The sequence below is a fragment of the Phaenicophaeus curvirostris genome, chromosome 7 (genome assembly GCF_032191515.1).
Source record: "Phaenicophaeus curvirostris isolate KB17595 chromosome 7, BPBGC_Pcur_1.0, whole genome shotgun sequence".
In the NCBI taxonomy this organism is placed as follows: Eukaryota; Metazoa; Chordata; class Aves; order Cuculiformes; family Cuculidae; genus Phaenicophaeus; species Phaenicophaeus curvirostris.
In genome coordinates, this window is record NC_091398.1 from 7,962,155 (window position 1) to 7,986,924 (window position 24,770).

A 24,770-nucleotide genomic window follows, 5' to 3' on the forward strand; every position below is an offset into this window, starting at 1 on the left:
CATTAGATCTTGCTGTCGTGAGGCACTGACGGGGAGGTAGAAAGTGTAGCTGGCCAGGAAAGTAAGTGGTAATGGTGGCAAAGGTAGTGAAGGATAGAGTGATTCAGCATATTCCCTTAATATCCTGTCTTAGCGCGCTGCTTGCATGGTTGTGCTCTCTTTATGCTGACCTGTTATTCTTCTCTGTTTGTAGGTTTTCCACAGCAACGCTTATCAGTCATTTGGATGCCTTAGCCAACATATGTATATAAATAATATAGGAGAAAGTTACTATTTGTTTAATCTAGAGGTTATGTGGTTTGTAGAAAGGAAAGGAGAATTTGCTTATGCAGAGATATCCACAATGTCATAGTTCACGGGCTCGCTCATTAATAGAGGCACAAGAAGGAAGCAGTCTACCTTGGGCTAGAACCTGTATTGTTGGACTGTTTTCTCCTTTTGTTATTGGGTTTTAGGTTTGGTTTAGAGTAATGGAAAATCCAACTATGACAAAAGTGTATTGGTTAAGTATCATGTCTTTCTGTATTCCAAACCAGGAACCTTTTTCTGACTTTGTAATAAAATCCCTAAGAGACCTATTACTGCTAGATGACAACAATAGACTAATTTGAATTCCTGCTTTAACAGCTCATAATATTGGAGATAAACATAAAAAATAACAGCTGCTAAGGGAATATTAAATCCCACAAGATCCTCAAGAGATGTGTTCTGCACAGACATATTTTATTGACAACTTTTGGAAACTGGAAGGATTTCTAAAAGGCAGTGAGAAATCACTTGGAACTGGCAAGGAAAAATACATTTTTAGGCATGTCTCTATATTAGACACGGGAATGGACTTGAACACTGAGAATGTAATGCTAGCTGATACTGTGACTGTCAAAAGGCTGGAACAGAGACAGAAGAATATTGATCAAAGGCAGAAACTGCAAGTAATAATCAAGTGTAATCAAAAGCAAACCTGAGGAATACTCTCTGTAAAGCCTTTGACACAGTCCCCCACAACATCCTTCTCTCTAAATTGTAAAGAACAGGATTTCATGGGTAGACTCTTCATTGGATAAGGAATCAGTTAAATGGTTGCATTCAGAGAGTAGTGGTCAATGGCTTGATGTCCCTTACGGGTCAGTACTGAGTCCAGTGCTGTTAATATTTTGATTGATGATATAGACAGTGAGATCGAGTGCACCCTCAGCAAGTTTGAAGATGATACCGAGTGGAATGATGCAGTTGTCACACCAGAAGGGTGGGATGTCATCCAGAGGGACCTGGACAAGCTGGAGAAGTGGGCTTGTGTGAACCTCATGAGGTTCAACAGGTCTTGCACCTGGGTTGGGACAATCCGTGGTTTCAATACAAGGTGAGGGACGACATGATTGAGAGCAGCCCCATGGAGAAGGATTTGAGGGTGCTGATTGATGAGAAGCTCAACATGAGCTGCCAATGTGCGCCCGCAGCCCAGGCCAACCATATCTTGGGCTGCATCAAAAGAAGTGTAGCCAGCAGGTCGAGGGAGGTGATCCTGCTCTAGGAAGAGCCCACCAGTTCTGGAATCACCAACATAAGAAGGTTATGGAACTGTTAGAATGGGTCCAGAGGAGGGCTATAAAGATGATCAGAGGGCTGCAGACCCTCTGCTATGAGGACAAGTTGAGAGAGTTGGGGCTGTTCAGCCTGGAGAAGAGAAGGCTCTGGGGAGACCTTATAGTGACCTTCCAGTACCTGAAGAGGGCTTACAAAGAAGTCTTTCCACAGCTTTCTACAAGGAGGGCCAAGAGGGAATGGCTGTAAACTGGAAAGGGGAAGATTTAGAGTAGGCATTAGGAAGAATTTCTTTGCAGTGAGGGTGGTGAGGCATTGGAAGGGATTTCCCAGGGAAGCTGTGGATGCCCCATTCCTGGAGATGTTCAAGGCCAGATTGGATGGAGCCTTGGGCAGCCTGGTCTGGTGGGAGATGTCCTTGCCCATGACAGGGGGTTGGAACTAGGTGATCTTTAAGGTCCCTTCCAACCCAAACCCATGAATTCAGAGGTGGTCTTTCCTTCCCCTTTCCATGAGAAATCAGTTGTCTCCACCCAGTGTTGAAGAGCGCCACACTGATGGAAATCCAGAGATATTTGTACCATCACAATAGTTCCAGCATTCAAAGCACCAACCATTTGAGAAGGTAAAACCCAAACTAACCTGCATCCCTAAATGTCGGCTGTTTTATGTAGGAGCACTCCCTTTTCTGGGTTTTTATTAATCTTTTCTGTGGTTATACTGCATCTAGGGCTTCTTGTTTTAGCCCTTCATCCCTAGCAATAGATAAAACTTTCGTACAGCCACCCACACAGACATGTGAAAAGGCTAAATAAACACCAAGTAAAACAAGGGCTAAAAATGTAGGAGTGATTGAGCAGTTAAATGAGCCTTCACAGGACCCATGTGGAATGGGTCTGGCACTAACTTTGCTCCTTGCTGGTTCATGCCAGGAAAGAAAATAGCTTTTGGAAAACTGAAGGTGGGACTTATTATCAAAAGCAAAATAAAACCACCCAACTAGTTAGCCATAAAAGCAGCTGATGGATCATTGTGTGCAAAGGCTGGGTCCGCTTTTTGGGTGTTGCTGGCTTTTGTGGCTCAGAATGCTTTGTTAATGATGAGTTAATCTTTTTTTATTATTATTATTTTTAAATAAAGATCATATGGAAAACCTTAAGTGATTCTGGTTGAAAATTTTAACTGCACAAAAAGCTGGTTGTCATAACTGGCAGAGGGTTTTTTACTGCCTATACGTGGACAGTAAAAACACTTAAGTCATCTTTGTGATTGCACTCATTCTCCTCTGTGGCCATCAGCAGAACATGCCATCTGGCAAGGGAGCACCTCCTTCCCATTGCATGCCTGAGAGGTCCCCACAAATGAGATTTCAGTTCATTAGGATACTTTGTACCCTTATGGGGATTTAAGAAGAAATACATACCTTTTATCTCTTGTGATTTCTTCTGAGTTGCTCATTATTTGTTCAGGTCCGGAAAATAAATATATTTACCAAACTTAGCATTTTTGTTTGCTTGCCGTTTGCATCTATACGAATAAAGATTTTGTCAGAATTATTGCATATACCTAATGAATCTGTTTGGGCCTGAGGTTCTTCCAGTGAAAATTGTGGTGTGAATTGAGGATTAGAAGTGCAAGCTATTGCTGAATGGCGTAGCTCTTGTGCTGATGGGTTCCTTTAATTTGATGAATGAAGATTGTGAAGTTCTTTTTCAGGTGTAGTTGCTTATGGTCGGTTGGTGTTTCTATCTCTGAAGTGATTGGAAGATATTGTTGGTCAAGATGTTGCACATACAGTAGGTGACATTTCCTAATCTGAAATGACCGAGATCATCATTTACGGTCTATGACTATTCTCTAACACTTGGTAAAAAGTAAATATTTCTTCCAGTAACATCTGTTACAATATGAATGGAAAATCACATCACTGGATAATGCAGCAGTGAATTTAGGTCAGGTTTTGTAGAAGATAATTGCAGAAATTGGGGAATTTGTGACCCTTGAATAAATTAGAATGAGGCTTTTAAAATTATTGCTCATTACTCTGATCAATAACTAGTTCTTGCTCTCTAGCAGTTTTGTCTCTTAGGTGAGATTATTGACTTCATAAATGTATCGATCTGAAGACTTCATTAATAAATTGTGGATTCTTCCAATATATCATAATCTTAGTTTTAGGATCAGAGGATGAAAAAAAGAAAATAAGCACAATATCTGTCAAAAAGTGTTTGCAAAATTTATATGAATTTTTAAAGCACTTGCACACTGTTATTAAATTGTAGGGCATGGGAATTGGGATGGCTGCTGATAATTAGGGATGAGATGGCTCGTGTTAACTAGGGCAGGAAGTTGTGTAGTTTATTGTACAGGTAGTAACAGGGATAGTATTTGCCTTAGATACTTCTTAGGGTACCAAATTTACCACTGACAGGGTTTCTGATAATAATGTACCAGTACTCTGTAAATCCCTTATGAGTGGGTTAGTTTCTTCTGCTGTATGAGTGTCTGGTGGAAAAGGAGAAGGGAGTGGAAGGATGGACAAAATGAAAGAAGGAAACTAGAAAAAAGTTTTATACAAGCCTACATATCAGTAGTAGTAAATACGCTGATAATAAATTTACTCTGCTTCACGGACAGCCAGCATGAAGTGTGTTGCACTGTGTACTCTGGGAAAACGGCGAGTACTCAAGCCTAAAGTTTCTGTAAGTTTTGGTGGACAATTGCCAGGAACTTGTTTGCTGGTATCTGATTTTAAAATTTCATAAATGTGAACAGAACAAACGACACTTGCAGCTTGTTTTAAATATACATCTAAAATAATGTGTATGCTTTAAAGATCTCTTCTAGCCTTTTTGTGCTTTTTACACGTGTGCATTTCAGTGATGCGTGTGATGCTTAAAGGGCAGATGTACATTTCATAATGATTCAAAATGGGGTTTTATTTTTAGATTTGCAAACAACAACAAAAAAAGTAAAAATGGCACACAGTCATCTTGACTCTATTTTAAGGCCTCTTGGTTATGGCAATTGTGTTTGACAGTTCCACAAGAAAAACCTCTTTTTCAAGGGTAAGTCAGTTACAGGAAAATTACATGTGGAATTAAGTGCACTTAAGATTAGCTTATGAGCAAGTAATAGTTCTCAGAAGAGCATAAATTTTGTTAAAATTAAACCCAGAAGAGGTCATTACATCATTCAGTCTGTTTTCCTATTATTACGAGCCACTCAGTGCTGTCCAAACTTTAACTAGCCAGAATATTCTCATTCTTGGAAGATTCCAGTATGTACCATTGTCAGAGAGCAGGAGCAGACTGAATTATAATAATGATCTTGTTGCAGAGGAGGAGTTGTTCCAACTGTATTTCAGGGCTCTGAAGGAGGGAGAGGAATGGGGTTGCTGACCCCGTTGGTGGACTCAACAGGGCTGCCATAGCCATCTGGTCTTTCCTAAAGTGATTTCCACTCTTTCCACTTCAGAAATACTTGACCAGGAAAAAAAAAAACAACGCAAACTCCAAAACAAAAAAGAAACCCACACAAAGCCAACCCCCTAGGTTCTCTGGTACCTTTCCCCATAGGGATGTGGATGCATGACCAGGTGCTGCTCGTTCATAAAAGAAACGTGAAGGCCATGAAATAAACGACCCCTCATTTTTTCCGCCAGCCGTAAGATTACATGTCTTCTGTACCAAGATAGCCACAACAGAGAAAGCCCTCTCTGTAAGTGCAGCTGTGCTTGCAAAATTGTGCTTTTGTTGGTAATGTTTATTTACCAACAGAATTTATCCGGGGGCAGGATAGGCTGTGTTGACAAAAGCACAGCTCTGCTGGTATCGTGTCTTCCACAGCAGGAAGGACAAGAAGGGCTTCTTCAAGTACATGGGCAGCAAAAGGAATACTTTGTTATATTTTCTAGTTTTTCTGGCAAAGGGTTGTGATGGGAAAGTGGTCACAGATAAAAATGCGTGCCCTTTATGCTTGGGAAGCTGCAATCCTCCTCTGTGTGTGGCTCAAGCAAGCTCAGCAGCTCATGCTCTGCCAGCGAACAAGTGCTTATCTGACACCGTATAAGGCTGGGAACAAGAAGGAAAATGATGAAAAACATTCCGCAATAAACTTGGCTGGCAGATTAAACACAACAGTGTTTACCTAAACCCCAGCCTTTTACAGTTAATTAGGAAAAATGGCTCATGTTCCTAGGTTTGCTAAACAGTCCTGTCCCAGAATAACAGGCTTTATGATACTTGTACACACAGAGGTTTGTTTGTTTTTCTTGGACTTGCTACCATTGAAAGCAGGAGATAATCTCCTTTAGGCTGCAAGGTGTGGGAGTGCTGGAAGGTGTTTGGGGATACGGTGGGTAACTGGGTAACACAGAGAAGCATATTGAGAAGGAACTATGGTTGTGAAGATGGGTTTGTATCGGAGTTTTAACAAGGTGTGAGACACAGCAAAGTGCTTAAGAAAAAATAAAACAAAACCAAAAGATTTCGGGAAGTGTGAAAAGTGATGCTGTGGGAGAGAGGCAGGCTTCCGTTTTCCTCAGGATATTGCTTGCATCTTTACTATCCTCCTCTTCTCTAATTTTTACAATGTGATAGCCCACTGAGTTAGTCTAGAATGTTAGATTTTAAGTGTAGTCCAACATCAATAGTCATTGGTGGCCTAAATATGAATTTTCAAACTGTTCCCTACCTGGTGGCCCCTGCTTTTGGCGTTTCCCCTGAGGAACAGGCTGTCTCCATCTCCTGCAGATGTCACTTTCCCCAAGCCATCAGCAGCTGAGATGACTGTGAGTTGACATGAGAGTGCAGCTCTTGCCTTAGCTGCACGATGCTTCCTTCAGGAGGAGGTGGAGGCATCCCATGCACTGTATTTACACACACATACAGCCAGTTGGACCTCCAGTGGACTAAATGGTAGGTGATTTATTAGCATTTTGCAAAGATGTGGGGCTTTTCCATGATATGATCAAGTATCTACTGGTGTTAATGGCTAAGGGCATGCTGTACCATCTGTCAGTTTATTCCGTGTTCTCTAGCTTAATTTTTGTCTAACTTTATGCCTTTGTCATAGTGTTCAGTCTTTCATGGTGTGTTGCAGAAAAACACCCAAGCATTTTGTTCATGTGTTGTGTAAAGTCTGGGTTCCAAGGGAGCCTGGTCAGCTGGGTAGTGGCTCAGGCTGCACGGAAAGCTTGTGCTGTGGGGCTTGCAGAGGAGTGAAACTTGAAGTGTAGATGGGAATGAAATGCACATCATTTTATGGAGGAGGATTAAATGATTTTCAGGAAAGAGGTTAAGCTTGAGGTCATTTCCTTCCTGTTGTTATGCTTTTGAATTTTTCCCAGAGAGATAGGTGAAAGGATTTATTTTTGTCTTTGAATTTCAATGATATCTTTTCTTTGAATACAGAAAAGTGGAATTCCACTTTATTCCTGCCATTGTACTGTGTCATATATCTAAATATATTACTTTGTATTTTTTGCAATATCTTTGTCCTGCATTCTAGTTAACTAATTGTCTGAGCTGCTGCTGTGCCTTGAAATATCACGTTGTATGAGAGCACACGGAGATGCTCTGATCCCCATGTTGAGGTATTAGTGTACATATAGAAAGAAACAAAATGTAGTAGTATTTTTCTTGGAGAAAAGCAGAATAGTCTGTCTTATGACCAGTGTCAGAATAAAGGCTGTGTATGAAATTGAGAGCAAAGCTGCTTTTGCCACTCTATTAATTTAAGGTTCAACAGCAAAAAGATTTCACTGTCTAGTGTTTGGATGGGGGTATATGTTATGGCTTTTGCCTTCCCTTTGCATCTGCAGCTGAAGTAGGAGTGAAGCGTTCCAGAAATACAGCTTATTCCTGACTGTCCTGTCAGTCTCAGGTAGAAAATGAATAATTGTTCTGGCTGTGTGAAGTAATGGAGTGTAGTAAATGTCAACAACATAACATACATGGTATGTAGAGGGTCATGGAGGGCACCTGAAGGCGTGTGAGTGGAATCTTTCCTTTTCTTGCCCACAGGAAGGGGCAGTAATCGGAGATATGTGAACCTAAATTTTGGTCATGCAAGGGAACAAAGGAACAGACACCTCCCTGCTTTTTTTGACCCTGAGTCCTGAGACTAAAGATATGAATATAGATGACAATGATCCTTCACCACTAATACAGTGGGACTGTGTTACCAATAGGCTGCTGTTTGTGTCCAGGTTGGAATTCAGAGTGTCGCCCCACAGCTGCTTGCAGTGCACTGTCACTTCCCTAAAGAGCCCCACCAGCTACTTTCTCCTATGTGAGCCTGTAAGAGCATCTGTGGATCCTTTCTCCACCACTTACTTTTCTGCCCTTGATTTTCTTCACTGAAGATCTGTGTATTTTATTTTCAGTACTGTCCAAGTTTTCCAGGGTATAACGGAGAGTGAAGAGATCTGTGATTACATGTAGTAGGATCTAGTAGCTGCTTAGGCAGCTTTTAAAACTATTGAAGAATTTAATTTCTGTTAACTTTTTTTTCCCTGACATTCAAGGGAGAACAGTTTCCAGCTGGATAGTATGCAACAATGCCTTAAATTTTTCTTGCAGTAGCCCAATTCTGGTGTTTTCACCTCCTGTCCTTGGAAAATACAACTTCTAGAGGTGCTCATGGAAACATAAAGGAACACAGTAGCTTTCAGTTCTTCATTAGCAGAAGTCCATCTTAGCTTCTTCTGACTGCAAGCATTTCTTGGAAAGTCTTCAAGCCAAGTATGAATAAATAGTCATGTGAGAGCGTTTTTTTACCCTTTTTCTTTTTACATCTAATTATTACTAGGAAATACAAGTTTTGCTTTGAGAGCTTGAGCCTAGTGCTCCACAAGTGTACAGTTTCATGAAACGTGCTGTGAAGGACTCAATCTGTAGACCATGGACGAGATTGCAAAGATGGCTTTAAGTACCATTTTTGTTCTTTTGGCACGTGGGCTGCTTTCCAGGGTTTGGGTCTTTGCTGTAAGTTGAAGGAGATGTAGGTCAGCTGCCAGCATCTGTCAGGATGATTGTGAGCAGTCAGAGCATCTGGCAAAATGGAACCTTGTCCAAGCCCCTGTGCTCAGGTGACATTTACCAACCTGAAAGAGGAGAGGTAGCCACCTGCTTATCCTCATGCTCAGGAGCGCCCAGTGCAGAGTTATCCTGGGTTAAAGGCAGCTTCATCCCAGCCATATGTCACGGAGCAGTCTTGTCTTCTCTGAAATAACTGGATTTATGGGAAAGTCATGCAGGAGAGTGAAATACTGAGTAAACAAAAGCCAGTACTTCCAGTGAGCTCCCACTGTGCTTGTTGCTGTGGCTGCCTTGCCGTCATTTCTAGGATTTAGTGATCCTCCTGTTTACATCAGCCCGCCTCACGCTGCTGGGCTGTGACTGTGCTTAGGAATCCTCCCATGGACAACGCAAGGAAGGAAGTGGAGGGAGGATGGGGCTTCGGCATCCTGTACCCTTCAGAGGGGAGTGGCTGCAAATAGCTGAGCTTGAAGGACGTCATACTTCATATGTTTTAACACAGGCTGTTTGAACTTAGATAGACCCCTAATTAAAGGAGAAGAGGCAGAGAATTGTGTGTAACTGCTAGAAGTTGCCCTGGATTGTTTAAGAACATCCTTCTAAACCCCTTTCTTTCAAATGACAAGAAGAAGGGAATTCTTTCAAATGACAAGAGGATAGACGTGTCTCGTGGAGCTGAGATTAAGCAACAGTGCTAATACAGAGCTGAAGACTCCAAACTTTAGCTGCACAGGCTGGGTGCTGAAGGCAACTTTTGTAGAAAACATCCTTTGTGATTGAGAGCAGGGATGCTATTTTAAGGATCCATCCTCTAAAATGTTAATTTTTTTTATTCTTTGGATTGTTAATCGGGCTCAGATGGAGGAATGCAGTTTAGGATCCACAGGAATCCTTTGGAATGGCCAGGTAAGGCTAGAAGCTGTAACTAACCATTTATCTGTAATTTCAGCAATGATGTACTGCATGTACTAGGGCTGTCCTCCATCAGAAATGTTTGGTTCCACCAGAAAACCTATAAACTGTTAACAGACAGAGATGGGGAGTTCTGAAAATCACAGAACATAAGCTATATGCAGTGATACGTAGTGGATTTAACAAATCGCATTATGTCAACCCATTTATAGAAATTGTCTGCAGTGGAGGCTCTGCCTTGAAATTGTTAATTTACTTACAGACTTTCCAGAAAAGGAGGGAGGCCTCAGGTGATAAAATCTGTCATCTTTAAATGTGTCCTGATGCAGTTTTCAGTTGCTGTTTTGGATATAGGGAGGAAATTTATTTGGTTCATTATTTTGAGGTTTGGGTATTTTTTTTGGTGTTCACAGAATTAAAATTATTAGAGGTTGCCAGAGTGAAAATATTCCACAAAATTAGTGTTACAAACTTTCCCAGTCAGCTGCTCAAAGTAAGTATGCTTTGGAACATTCTTAATAATCTTATGTTTTGGTGACAGTCTGTTTCACTGCTTCGAAGTCTGTGCTGACATCAAAGAGCAGAGTGTGTTTACTGGCACCAGGACTGAGGTTTTAGAAGTCATGCAGTAAACTGCACATAAATCAGATCTCTGATTTATATTGGAAATGCAGTCCTAGACATCTCCTGACGTTTGGCTCAAAATTAAATTCAGAAATATCCTCTGCTACAGATTAACTACAAACCTGTTCAAGTCTGAGTGAGGTACAGAGACAAAACTATACATAACCTTGCTCTCTACCAGCCTAACAGCTCCTCTGATACATACTGCACAGGAACACCTGACAAGAGAAATGGCATTTAGATCTTTATAAGCTTCCCCAAGCTGAGTACAAACACCTCTTTTAATAACGAGATGCATTGCACAAATCATCTTCTAAGTCCAAGAATTTATTAAAATTAAGCTAAAATTCTAAGGAATTTCTTTTGACAATCTGAACTTAATTAAAAATTTTAAATTAAGAATAAACAATACAAGCACTTCAAAAGATTATGCAAAAAAGTCTTCTAGAAAGGCATGAAAAAATGGAGATTGGGATGTAAATCCCAAATGAGGATAACAGAATAATGCAGGGAGACAATGGTGTTACCAGCACAATTGATCTTTTCTGAGCTAAGCTGTGTGGATTTTTCAAGAGCTGTGAATTAGAATACCCATGTATGGCAGTGAAAGATGAAAATTGTAAAATTGTGCATAATTAAGACCATTCAGTGACATTCAGAGCCCGTTTAGCATCACTTTCTCTCTGAGCTCTGCATTTAAGCATCTTTACAAATGCATTACTGAAAAGAGATCAGTATGCAAATGTTTGAAGCTCTTAGATTGCTGTAGGGGAGTCTAATTTTTATCATATGCAGTAAGCGATCTGTGATGTTTCTAGAGTAGGAGTTTGTGACTTCTGTAATGTTTTTAATATTTGAAGAATAAAAATCCTTTGCATTTGTTGAGACAAGCCTTTCATCACATAACCCAGCACTAGTGACCACAGAAACAGGGACCAGAAGGTGGGCGTTGCTTTGCATGTGACCAGTCTGTGCACTGAGACCATAAGGGTTGCTTCAGATATCAAGTGGTAGCAGTTCTTGGTTTTCAAGGGTCTTATAAAAAAATGTATTTTTTTTGTTTGTTTGTTTGTTGATTTAAGCAATGCAAGATAACTGTGTAAGGTGGTGGATTTCAGGTAGTTTATCCTTTTCCTAAGACAGAAATTGTGAAAGCAAAGACCAAAAACAAAGACCGAAGACACAAAGACCAAAAGATGAACTCCACAGAAACCTCCTGAACCCTGATGTCAGATCTTCGTTTAGCAGGGCTTTCAACACTGTCTCTCATAACATGCTCATGCAAAACTGGGAGTAGTGGTTGATAAACCAGGTGGTTGTGCTGTCATTCAGACAGGCTGGAGAAATGGGCAAGCAGGGATGCCACAATGTTCACCGTGCAGTGCCCTGGAGAGGAGTAACCCCTGGTGTTGGGACAGACTGGAGGCAATCTGGAGACCTGGAGGTCCTGGTGGACAGTGAGTTCCACAAGAGCCAGCAGTGTGCCCTGGGCACCCACTTACATCCTGGCCTGCATTCGTAAGAGCCTTAGCCAGCAGGCTGAGGGAGGTGGCCCTTGCCCTCTACTCAGCCCTGGTGAAATTCCTGGGTGCATTCCTTGAGACAAGCCTTTTATCACATAACCCAGTGCTAGTGACCACAGAAGCTGGGACTAGAAGATGGGCGATGCTTTGCATGTGACCAGTCTGTGCTCTGAGACCAGAAGGGTGAAAAAAATCTGAGCGCTGTGTCCAGTGATGGGCTCCCAGTACAGAAAAAGCACAGGCATGCTGGAGCTTCCTAGGACTCTTACTGTTTTATTGGCATAATTTTATTGTAAAAACAAATTCTGTAAAAACAATACCTTCTACTTTCATAGAATCATAGAATGACCAGGTTGGAAGAGACCCACCGGATCATCGAGTCCAGCCATTCCATTTCATTGCACTATTAATCTATTTATCTGGTACTTCTGTATTGCTTTTCACATGAGATAGACCTACTGAATTGAGACATGCTGGAGGGAGCTGCATCCCATTCACCATCGCATCAGGGCAGAGCTGAGAACTGCTGTGCCGACATGGAGAGCACAGGCTGGGGGTGTTACCGATGCCGTTGGTATCTAACTTACCTTAATGGGTGTTGTAGTGATGATGAAGTCTGGAAGTGGAAAAAAAATTAGTTAATTTCTTAATACCAGATTTGGCTGATTACTTAGCAGTTAAATAAAGAAAACGTTGTTACTTGGAACTTATTTGCTTTGCAGTGATTTCAAGGAGCACTAATGAGTGTGGAGTTCCACACTGGTACATTTATTACTGCCCACTTTTCATTGTACAACATAGTGTCTCGCATATGCTGATTTGTACAGGGATTGCAACTCTCAGGAATAAGTTTCCTTCTGTGATATTTTGTGTCTAAAAATTATTGAAGATAGGAAGATACTATGCATCTTGCATTGTTTTATTTCTTTAAGAAGTGTAGACTCACTGAACAATATGCCAATGCAGTAAGACAGTATTTTGTTGCATATTTTATGTTCTGGGAAGGGATATTTATATCTACTCTCTGGCCCAGATTCTAGAACAGCTTCCAGTTTCACAAACAGCAACAATTATTGGTTAAAAAGCAACTAGAACATCTTAGAATTGAAGTTCCCTATGGAATATGTATTTATAGTGTGTATATATACGTGTGTGCGTGTACATACATATATATGTTTTGGCTAAGAGGAGAGATGAAGTAGTGGTAATTCTGATACTGCTTTTTGTGCTCTCAAACATTTTTTTTTTGGTACAGTTGAATATTACTGAGGCTGTCACTGTTTAACTGTTTTTTATTGGAGTGTTCGTAAGCAGATTTAGGCAATGTTGTGTACTTTAATGTTTTCATACTATTTGATTTTTTTCTGTTCAGTTTCTTTTTCTAAAATCCATGAACTGAGATTTGAAGTTATTTTTGTATATGCCTTACTAGTGTTATTTTTCTCCCCTATGTGAATAACATCATAGAAGTAGAAAAAAAGTGGCTGTTTCAGAAGAAAATAAAAGCTGTCCAAAATAAATTCTGTCATTTGAGTCGATTGCTGACAAGCAGTGGTCTGTCAGCATTTTTCATCCCTCTGTCTGCACCACCTTCTGTTGCAGTGGCAGCGTGCCTGTGGGCAGAGTATCAATGATTTAGTCTTCGTTGCTGCAAACAAAACTATTCCTTCATTAAAGGACTGGAAATCCAAGCACTTTCTTAAATGTTAAATTTTATTCAATAAGATTTAAGAAAGGCGTTCTGCTTTCTTGTAAATGTCAGCTCAGAGTCTGAGACTTGGTTCAGGTAGAACTTTTTCTGAAGCTCAGTAATGTCCCGTTAAAAATTGCCATTGACTTAGTTACTGATTTAAAAATATGAAGACCAATTGCTTGTGCCTGAATATTGGAAGTGTCACTGTTAAAGGTATATTTCATTGCTTCAGAGTTTCTTGATTTGTTGAACAAGATAGGAACACAAATTTTCATGTTTATGATTACAATATACCGAATATCTGACCTTCTGCTTGGAATTATGAACAGACTTTTCTCTAGTTGTTTAAATAAAGAAATTCTAAAGAACTAAAACATGGTAGGAGAGAGGGGAGGTGGTTTTTTTTGTCATGCCACACATCTTTATATAGTGCGAACACTGAATAATTTTAAACTGTGTTTCAGGCAACTGTGGAATTTTTAAAGAATCTGCTTGGTTTTGGTAGTGATGGTTTGGATAACCAAGTTTGCGTGGTGGACCAAAGTAGGCACTAGTGTAGATTTGCTGAAAGCTAAGCTGTATTTCATGGCTTCCCAGAGTTGTGTCTGTGAAAGATAACAGTGGAGTTTGGGGTTGGGAAAGTGCGTAAATAAGTCAGCATTGTATTGTTTCTGTTAGAGTGGCATTGGGAGCCACATATAGAAGCTTTTCTTTGAGATCCATGGAGTGACTTACAGGCTGTGCTTTCTGAGTTCCTCTGCTTTTGGAAAAAAAAAAAAAAAGAAAGAAATACATGGATGAAGTGCAGCTTTGTTTACTATGAAAAGTTTTCACTGTAATGATGACTAAATATGCATGGTTTAAGTTTTTACTGCCTGTGTGCCTGACATTATGGTGTATGCAGTTTAGGTACCATCATGTTGATTCCACAAAAAAAGTGAAGCCTGATGATATTATATGCTTGAGGACCACAGGCGTGAGGAGAACCCTCCTGTTCCTTTCCTGTTGTCATTGAAGCTATTCTGGACTCATCATGGTGCTGAGGTGTTTGGACCGCAGTTTTCTAATAATTCTCAGTTTTCTAATAATTCTCAGTCAGCCATGCTTGGAGGCATAGAAACTGTCAGCAGCTTGCCATGACTGCCTCTTGATTCTCCAGAGCTCTTCCAGGTTGTGGACAGGGTACACAATTTTCTCTTGAGCGATCACAGAAGCCCAGTGTGTGTCTGATAGTGCTTTGCACATCAGTTTAGTAGGATCTGAACGGACAGACTGCACAAATTGTGATTCAGTGGAGTTATGCATATCCTGAGATGAGCAGTCACGATGCAGAGGAGAAAGAGAAGATTTAATATAAGTTTATGTTCTTAAGGTGAAAATATCAAAGCTGCATTATTTATTATTCTTTCATAAATAGCATATGGATTTCTGAGGTGTAGCTAACAATTCTGCAGTCTTGTGCAGGAGTTCCTACTGATGTACAAAGAAAACATGCTTGAATGGGTAGGAGCTTCGTGAACAAAGCCGTGGTAGACTAAGTTCTTAGTGAAATAATTTTAAGATTGCAGAATGCACTCAAATGCGTGTAATAAACCAGGATATTTAAAAAAAAACAGGTTTAAGACTAAGAGATATGAAGTATAACTGGAAAGAATTAGGATTTTGTATTGAGGTCACAGTATAATTGTCTAATTAGGAAACAGCTGCCTGAGTGCACTTGTAAAGCATTATGGTGCACATTTCCAAAGAGCTCCCTATATGAAAGGAGTTGAGTTTATGTCAGCTTCCTCTGGGTCACTGTAACTAACCTTTGGACCCTTTCAAACAGCTTCTCACTGGGTTTTTTTTGTTAGTATTTTTTTTTTTCCATTCATACTGCCTTCTGGATGCCTGAATCATAGAATCATAGAATAGTTTGGGTTGGAAAGGACCTTAAAGATCATCTAGTTCCAACCCCCTTGCCATGGGCAGGGACATCCCACTAGATCAGGTTACCCAAGGCCCCATCCAACCTGGCCTTGAACACCCCCAGGGATGCGGCAGCCACAGCTTCCCTGGACAACCTGTTCCAACGTCTTACCACTCTCATGGTGAAGAAATTCTTCCTTATGTCTAGTCTAAATCTGTTCCTCTCCAGTTTATACCTATTCCCCCTTGTCTTATCACCACAAGCCTTTATGAATAGTCCCTCTCTAGCTTTCTTGTAGGCCTCCTTCAGGTACTGGAAGGTCGCTATAAGATCTCCTCAGAGCCTTCTCTTCTCAAGGCTGAACAAGCCCAACTCTCTCAGCCTGTCCTCATATGGAAGGTGATCCAGCCCTTGAATAATCTTTGTAGCCCTCTTCTGGACCCATCCCATCTCCTTCTTATGTTGAGGATTCCAGAACTGGACACAATACTCCAGATGTGTTCTCACGAGAGAGGAATAGAGAGACAGAATCACCTCGCTGCTGGCCACGCTTCTTTTGATGTGGCCCAGGATATGGTTGGCCTTCTTGGCTGCGAGCGCACATTGCTGGCTCATGTCAAGCTTCTCATCAATCAGCACCCTCAAGTCCTTCTCTGCAGATCTACTCTCAATGATATCATCCCCCATCATGCCCTGAAAACAGGGATTGCCCTGACCCAGGTGTAGAACCTTGCACTTGGCTTTGTTGAACCTCATGAGATTAACACAGACCCACTTCTCCATCTTGTCCAGGTCCCACTGGATGACATCCCACCCTTCTGGTGTGACAACTGCATTATTCCACTCGGTGTCATCTTCAGACTTGCTGAGGGTGCACTCAATCTCACTGTCAATATCATTGATGAAGATACTAAACAGCACCAGTCCCAGTACGGACCCCTGAGGGACGCCACTTGTCACGAATCTCCATCTGGACTTTGAGCCATGGACCACTACTCTCTGAATATGACCATCCAACCAATTTCTTATCCACTGAACAGTCCACCCATCAAATCCATATCTCTCCAATTTAGAGAGACTGATGTTGTGGGGGACCATGTCAAGGGCTTTACAGAATAGCTAGATCACATCCGTCGGTTTACCCGTGTCCAGTGCTGCAGTTACCCCATCATAGAAAGCCTCTGAGTTGGTCATGCAAAACATACAGGACTTGCTCTTGGTGAAGCCATGCTGGCTGCCATTAATCACTTCCATGTCCTCCATGTGCTTTAGCATAGCTTCTAGGAGGGTCTTTTCCATGATCTTCCCATGATCTGAATACAGGCTGGTAAATAACAAACAAACCTCAAGATGGGTTTTTTTGTCTCTGATAGGGCAAAAGCTTAGTTTGTGAGGGGATAACACTGATATTGCTAAGCTGAGCTGTAGGTGCTTGCTGTTTGCTTCTCAGTTCTCCTCTTTTGAAAGTAAATTGCTGAATTGCTTATTTGTGTTTCTGGCTTATTAAGTAACAGTTCTGCCCTTTGAGCCTCTAGCTTGAGTTCACTGAGAGAGGATAATACCGTGTCTGTGTCAGGAGACTGAAAGTGTCCGAGTTTTTGCTATATGTATAAAAATATTCTCTCTAGTTTCTAAAATATAGGAATATATTAAAAACTGAGGTAAGTCCTGATACCTATATTTGCAATTCCATACTTTCTAGCTAGGGAATGAATGCTAGATTGTCACATCACAGAGCAGGACTGCTCTATAAAATGGTGTGGTAACTGTGATTAAGCTGCTGTCAGCTATATATTCCAAATAGCCTCTCTATTGAGTTAGGGAAGTTTTGGAATTGAATACTTTACCTTGGCAGGTCATTTCTTACAGGAAACCATATATTTACTTTGGCTGCATAGTCTGCTCACTCTGTATAAATTGATCTATCAGCTGTAAAAGAGAAGCCATTTATATTTTACTGGTCGGTTCAAATTTTTTTTTTTTTAAAACACAAATAATTTTTTGCATAATACCTCAACCTCTTGAACTGAACAGAAAAACAAAGATGAAAACTATTATAAATAGTACTTGACAACATTTATTTCTTTTCTCTTTCAGATGAGAACTCTCCAGCCAACTTCTGGGATTCCAAGAATCGGGGAGTGACTGGCACACAAAAAGGACAAATTGTGTGGCGAATTGAACCTGGTCCCTATTTTATGGAATGTGAGTACCTATGTAAAGGTAAAGCAGTGTAAAAAAGCAAGCTCTTGTGTCAAGGCAAGTCAAGGGGATGGCATTTGGTGTCTGTTTTGTCAAACACCCTGATAAACCAAAGGAAGTGATTGTGTTGCATCAAATGTTGCAACATTTTCCAGTGCATTTGCTGAATGTTATAAAAAAATGGACTTTAGCTTAGATATAAATTTGTATTCTAGGGATGTTCTTAGGCAGTGTGCTTCAGTTGAACGAGGAAGACATGCCTTATGCAATGTTGTATAGTATATACGTATTGAAAGATTAAGTCTCTTGCCAAGCAGTTTAAAATTTCAGCTGGACAAACATTAATGGTAATGAAGGAAAAGGTAATAAGCTACTAGTGCTTGCTAATGTTTGTTAGTATGAAGGTTAGATTTATCTTTAGGAGGTGCCAGCTTCCTGTCCAGTATTTCTCAGCTGAAGTCTCCTTGCACTGGGAAATCCAGTAGGCAGTTTTGAAATATTAAGAGTCTAGGTGTAACTGAAAGAAAACTACTTCAGTTGAACTCCAAAGAGTACTGACAGCCAAGCTTCAAACTGGGGACCTGTGCCATTCCTTTAGGCGACCAGGATTATAGGAAGCTAAGCCACTCTTACCATCTAAAGAATATTATCTCCTAAAGAAACAGGTGTTCTAAGGCTAGGATGTTGTGTCTGAGCTTGCTGATATGCCAATCATCAAAGTGGCAATCAGTCCCAAAAGAGCTGTGAGTTGCTCTACCACCTGTTTAGCCTCACAGCAATGAATCTTTCTTCATATATTTAAAAAAATATACTCCCACTCTATTATTTCACTGTACACTGCAGTGCTGCTAACTGTAGGTCTTGGCAGAATGTTTTCTTCTCATTAACTGATATAGCAGCAATACATGTATTTCAAAAGATGCTGTGTCCTCTGTGCCATAAATAATTGTTCAAACTTCTCCTGTCTAGAACTAATTATTGAATCTTGCCAAGTTCCACTATGAATTACACAGGACTTTTTTTTTTTTTTTAACAACAACAAAAAGCTTTAATTCAATTTCAGGAGTTCATTACAGGAAAAAATTGTTGAACTGAAGATGACGGTCAAGGAAATGATACAGATCAAGATAATTAACTTTCCTGGTGCCAAAGACAGCAGTGAGCAGTGTATTAAAGCGTATTAAAACATATGTTAGAAGGTTTCATTGCCTCAGCTTCCTTGTTGTATATACCGTATCAGCATTGTTGCCAATATGGGCAGTTCGACTTCAAGGATATTTGTCTGTATCTTTAGCTGGCTCTGTTATGCTGTAATGTGTGGGGATGAGGCTCTTGAATATTTGATGTTCATGTAAGTAGCCTAGGCTAATGCTTCAAGAACTAACAGTTTTGACTTAAAATCAGCTGCAACTGACTTTGCACGTGGCAACTACCCGCACTTTGCAACTGACTGATACAAAGAGTGCAGGATATGTATTCTTTGGTTGTGGTTAGCTTTACTAAATAGTCCTGCTGCCATGTGATGAACAAGAGACAAGCAGAGAACTGTAAAAAGCAATATTTACGAACCTCTGTGCTGTATGTAATATGGCAGGTAAGTATGCCACCAGGACATTTATGTTTCAAGTGAGAGGCCAAAAATTGCACTGAAACACTTAACTGAATTTCTGATTCCACTTTTTAAACTAGAGGGCTCCACAGATGTGTGACCATGTTTTCTCAGCAAGACCTTTTCTTTTAGCTTACAGGGGACAAAACAACTCTGATGCAACTACAGGCAGCTGCTCTCTTATTATTGTTCTTCCTCAGATCACTAAATCACAGCTCAGGCAAGTGCAGTGGGTGGCTGTTCGGTTCGGGTAAAACCACAGCAGAGTTGCCTCTGCCATGCAGCACCAGAGATGAGCTGTTGGGTTTCTTAGCATGCTCTGCTGACAGTGACACTGCCCAGCCTGTGCCAGCCACAGAGATGAACTGAGCTTCCCTGTTAGCTTCTTTCTTTGCTGTGTTACTGATATAATTTGTTCTCTCAGTGTGCTGCTGTCACAGCAAGAGAGTAAGAGGGAACAGCAACTCAGGAGTCTTAACATTCCCAGTAAATTTGTGCCTGATTATTGAAGTTATTCTCTCTGATGGTTTAATCTGTTTTTGAAATTTTGGAAAGACCTCTGCAGTTGTAGATTCCTTGTGTTTAGAAATATCTTTGCTAAGAGGCCGAATATATTAGCTAGAGGTCATAGTGTTAGTGGTGTATTTACTCCTCCCAATAATGATGTGCAGCAGACCATTAGCAATTTTGACAGCGCTTGTCTAGGAATGAAAGGAGCAGTTGGACAACAATCCCAAATTCAGCAGCAATGCCCCTGTGTTTGTAAAGCATTAGCTTCAGTAAGAGGGGGATCAGCACGGACAAAACATGTGTTAGTCTAAACTCAGCTGCAATGTAGAAATGCTGGTTGCATCCAACCTCCTGCTTTAAGTGAGACCAACACTTGAGCTGGGCAACTGTGGTGTGTAAAGCACAGTCTTGGAAACCTTCAAGGACAGATTCCCCAGATTCCTCAGATTCATGCACCTTATCCAGTGCTGAAGTATTGCTCCAGCTAAAAAGATTTCTGTGGCATCCGATCTGAACAGCCAAAGCTTATGTTTAGGACCATTACCCCTTTCAAAATCCTCTAAAAGAACTGGAAAGAGTTGAATTCATAGTGTTTGTCTTGTGTTGACATCCTCTCATCAGGCTAAACAAGGCCAGCTTGTTCAGCCCCTTCTTGTAGGTCATTTTTGTCTCCATCCAAAATATTTTTGTAGCCCTCTGCTATTGCTCATGCTCTGATGTGTAGAAGCTCCAGCAGGCTGATGATATAATTGACTTATAGCTGGGCTTATGTACTACAGAATTTTGTGTCTCAGAGCTGTTTTATGTTTGGAGCACAGACAGTGATTAATTGCCTATGATTGCCTATTGCTCTGCCTATGATTGCCAGGCTCCCTGCTCTACCTGTACACAAGGAAAGGACGGGGAAGTTTACTGCAAGCCTGAGAAACTTTGAACCAGCTTTGTCAGTGATGCCTGACGATGCTTTTTTTACAGAGTTACGCTAAATAATGACAATAATCCTTTAGGACTTACGGTCAAACCCAGCCTGAAGTTGCCTCCGTTTTGGCAAGAAAAAGGATGAAAGTTACTACTGTGGAGTGCTGAGATCAGCTGGTGTGCACATAAACCCAAAGACTTTGGTTGTGTTCTTTCTCTAACAGTGTCAGAGCTTAGGGACATTATATATCTTTTCACCAGTAAAGCAGCATCTCTGAAGGGTGAGTTGCAGAGGATGATGGCATCACTAACCAGCCAGATGCAAATGAATCTCATGCAGTAGGAGTATTTCCATTTTAATTGCATTAATGTTAATTAATAGGAGTCAGCTGGATTGGGCCTCAGATTCCTTGTGAAATCCTCAGATTTGTATCTTTAAGAAAAGTATCTTATGCCTTAATTTGGGAAGCTGTCTTTTCATTAGCATAATTGTAAATTTGTTAATAGTTTCACTGAGTTCTGAGGAATTTATGCTTATGTTTAAAGGTAGGCCTTGGATTAGCATTTTCCCTAGATTTTGTATTACTGCATGTCTGCAGTCTTGTAACTCAATTTGCCAGTCGTTCCATTTATTTTTCTTAAAATCCCTTCCTATGGATTCAGTATCTCCTATTTTGCAAACAAATAACATGTAAAGACATAGTTTGCCATCTGCTCTACTCAGATCAAGCAACCTCCAGAAAGAAGGATAGGGAGAGTCTCCTCATCTTCATGCTAAAGCCAGACATTAATTCCCCCCAAAGCATCCCAAATTATCAAAACAAGAATGATCAAAGAAAACTCTCAATTGCTTTAGACAAAAATCAACACAAGAAGTTCTGTAGACTCTACCCTGAGAAGGGAGAATCAAAGGAATCAACAGTGAAATAATGAGATGTGAACTTAATGTATTCCAGAAATATAAGCAGCCTCTGAGTGGTGGAGGATAGGGAAGGGAGGAGGAGTATGCAAAGGAGAAAGACAAAACAAGCTCACCATCACAAACAGCTGCTGTCCTTAAGCTGTCACCTCGAGACAAAGTGAGTGGCTCTGAACGGCAGAGCCAACCAGTGTGGAGACAGGTGCTCCTCTTTCTTTTCCCTGGGGAGAGAGCAGACGTGCCATGTAAGCATGAAAGTGAAGTCTGTCGTTTTAGAGATACAGGATAGTGGATTTGAGCATCAATGTGCCTGAGATGGTGTTTCCTTACTCAAGTAATAGGGGTGACTTAAAAACATCCTGCTCTGAGGCTTGCTGAAATGGGGGGGAGGAAAACAATGACTCACTAGACGACTTCTTCAAGTTGTTTGCTGTGTAAACTACAGAAGGATTGCTAAATGTGGCCACAGCTCTACAAGCAGTTTTCATCCTTCTTCTGTAAAAGGAAAGAACAAGTTCAAGGAGTGGTAATAGTGTGAAGGTGCAACACAGCTTAATGCTTTCGTGTTTGGTATGGTCATCTGGTATTTGTCAGGACATTGGACTGTTCGTGTCTTTAAGTACGTTGGGAACTTCTGTCTCTGCAAGAGTGGCTGCAGTTGTCCCCGGATTGATTTTAGACAGCGAATTGTTTTTCTGGGTGTAGCAGTCTGTGAGTTTGGGATGGCAGGGGTTCCCTTTGAGTCATCATGGTGGAACAGAGATGATGGTATTCCTTGTGGAGAACAGAGCTAGCAGAAAGATGGAGTGAAATGATCCGTGGAAAGGCTGGTGGTAGAAAAAGCATCTGCAAGGAAGCTTGAGTTTTATGAAGATGAGTTGACAAAAGCTGATGCTCATTTATAAGCTGCAGCTTCTAAGTCAATTCTCTGCACTATGAGGAAGGACGGGTCATTTTGGAGGTGCCATGAGAGGGAGATTTGATGTAGTGCAGTCACTGTCATGCAGCGGGTAACTGGTGCTTATATACTTCCATATGCAAAGTCCCCAGAAGTTAAAAGCTTTACGTATTCTAGTAGGTAAAACAGGCCAGCAGTTATTTTCTGCTGCTGGGAGCAAGTGACATTGTGGCTTGTGCTCGTGCAGCCAACCCTTCTCCTTGTGTCAGGGGTACGTGGTCATCGTTCAGCAAAATGAATGGTCATGTGCTCCTACTTGAGTCCTTGCCCTCATCCTGCCTGGTTTAAACCTCCTTTGAGACCAGATTGGATACGTATTTGTAAATTATAGTCTTGGTCCCATGAGTATTAATTACAGTACCCAGAAGAAACACCATCACCTACTTTACCTGTAGTGTAATGTCTTTGTTGTTATTTATAACAGTTGATGTCCTAGTTAATACTGTGAGCAGAAGAGAAATATATTGATTGGCATGTATTTTCTTCACCAATGCCTTGGCTTTGTCTTCAGCAGTAATCCATAGTGGCGGCTGCTGGGATTCATCCAGAGGCTGCCAGTCTTGTCACATCAGTCATTTCCAAATTACCCTTGAGGTGTTTGTGGTTAAATTACTTCTGGTGCTGCACTGTGATACTTGGATGCAGCGACTGCACAGATGCTGTCTGTTTTGAACTTGGAATCTTGGCTTTGTGGTATGGGTAGACAATGGGATATAGTTCAGAAAACGTGGTAATATATATGTGTGTGTTACACTGTGTCACGTTACAAGTGAGGTTTTGTTTGTAGTTCTCTGCGTTCAGTTTCTACTTCCATGAAATTACAACTTTTGCAAAAATAGTGTACTGAAACTGAAACCACCATGCTTTGTGGCCGGTAGAGCAGGCTCCCAGGACGCTTTTTTGTTAGAAAAGCTAATATATATTGCAGGAAAAAAAATCAGTTTAATAATTGAACTTGATGTGCTTTTAGCAAAAAATTATTGTTCCTAGAGATCGGAGTGCATTTTAGTATTCTTAGTGGTTTTGACGAAGATGGTCAATGTTAAACGTTCTGTCAATGTAACTCATTACTTGTATCCAGTCATTATTTTTTTTTACCATTTAAATTAAATTCTATAAAGGTCACATTTTTCTCACATGGAATTGTTCTGAGCCTGGAACACTTGTCTGTGTAGTGCCCTGCAGCCAGCCCCTTTCAGTGGTTTATCTGAGGAGTCATGGTTATTGTCCTTGCCCTATTAATAAATACATTCACTCAGTTAGAAATACTTCTATTATTCTTCTGCTATTTATATCTATTGTCTCTTAACAGCTATTTTTGAGTATCACAGATAACTGAAACAGGATCAGGTCTCGTATTTTTTACATTTGTAGCAAGCCTTGTTGACTTCCTTAAGCACATAATACCCCCAGAGTTTTGTTTTAAAGGTTAGATTATAATTAAATGCTTTGCCAAACTGGAATATAACAGTCAGTGCTCATAACCGTAAATAAGAATGTCTCTGAGTGAGAGCGAAGTGCATAGGGCTGGCAGGCATCAGAAGACTCTGTTCTCTGAACAACCGTTTGTCCAAGCAGTTTCCTTTGCAGCAGGTTAGATCAAGAGAGGTCATTGGGGTAGAAACATAGAATCATAGAGTCAGCAAGTTGGAAAGGACCAACTGGATCATCGACTCCAACCATTCCTATCATTTTCTCTTACTGATCCTGGTTTATCGAAAAATCTTTCTTTAAGTCTGTTTAAGTAAAGTTCTAAGTTGGGGTATTTTTTCTTTTCATTCCTTCTGTAAAATAAATTCTCGTACCTGCTAAAGAGCTGGCAGGTACCCAGAAGCAGCTGGCTTTGGCACTGGTGTTCTGCTGCTGTTGGCTACTCTGCTGGTCCCAGTAGAAAATAATCAAAAAGGTACACGTTGAAAGTGATGCAGGGAATAGAATGCTAAGTGTCCAGTGTCCAAACACAAAAGTTGTGTTCACTGGGCTGTCATGCTAAGGAAAAGAAGTTCAACTGGCAGAACATGCAGAGCACTTCTAAATTCCTGCAGTTGTCTATGAGGTGTTTATATTCAGCTTGGAAAAATAAGGGTTTAATCCAGTGCTTTTGCTTGGATTGTATTTCCCTTTATAGTTTTGTAAAGCCTGAATGTGAGTGACTTAATTTCCTCTAGTGGCAAAGTTTTCTAAAACAAGTTTCGTGGAACATGCTCTTGTATTTCTCAGACAAGTTTACCTGCTGTCAGCTTTTTCCTCACTGAATGTTGGAGGGCAAATGTTTACATCTGCAGAGAGCCGTGGATTCGGCCCAAGTAACTTCTGGCACCTGGCTACGGTGTCCAGGCAGAGTTAGCTGCTGTGGTCTTTCCACACAGTTAGCTGGGAGCACTGTTGACCTCCACAGACTGTTAACA

At 40.8% G+C, this 24,770-nt stretch overlaps 1 protein-coding gene across 3 annotated transcripts in view; it reads left to right on the plus strand.

The window, feature by feature from the left end:
• Window positions 1-24,770, plus strand: part of HECW2 (HECT, C2 and WW domain containing E3 ubiquitin protein ligase 2) — a 175,109-nt gene that overhangs the window by 78,172 nt on the left and 72,167 nt on the right. The window contains exons 1-2 of one of the 3 annotated variants that reach the window (XM_069860734.1): window positions 9,058-9,491; window positions 17,344-17,451. In XM_069860734.1, coding sequence (XP_069716835.1) covers window positions 9,452-9,491; window positions 17,344-17,451 — 148 coding nt within the window. In that variant the 5' untranslated portion in view covers window positions 9,058-9,451. Of the gene's footprint in view, window positions 1-9,057; window positions 9,492-16,885; window positions 16,908-17,343; window positions 17,452-24,770 lie in introns of those variants that run through there. The other 2 variants (XM_069860735.1, XM_069860733.1) reach the window with 2 other exon arrangements.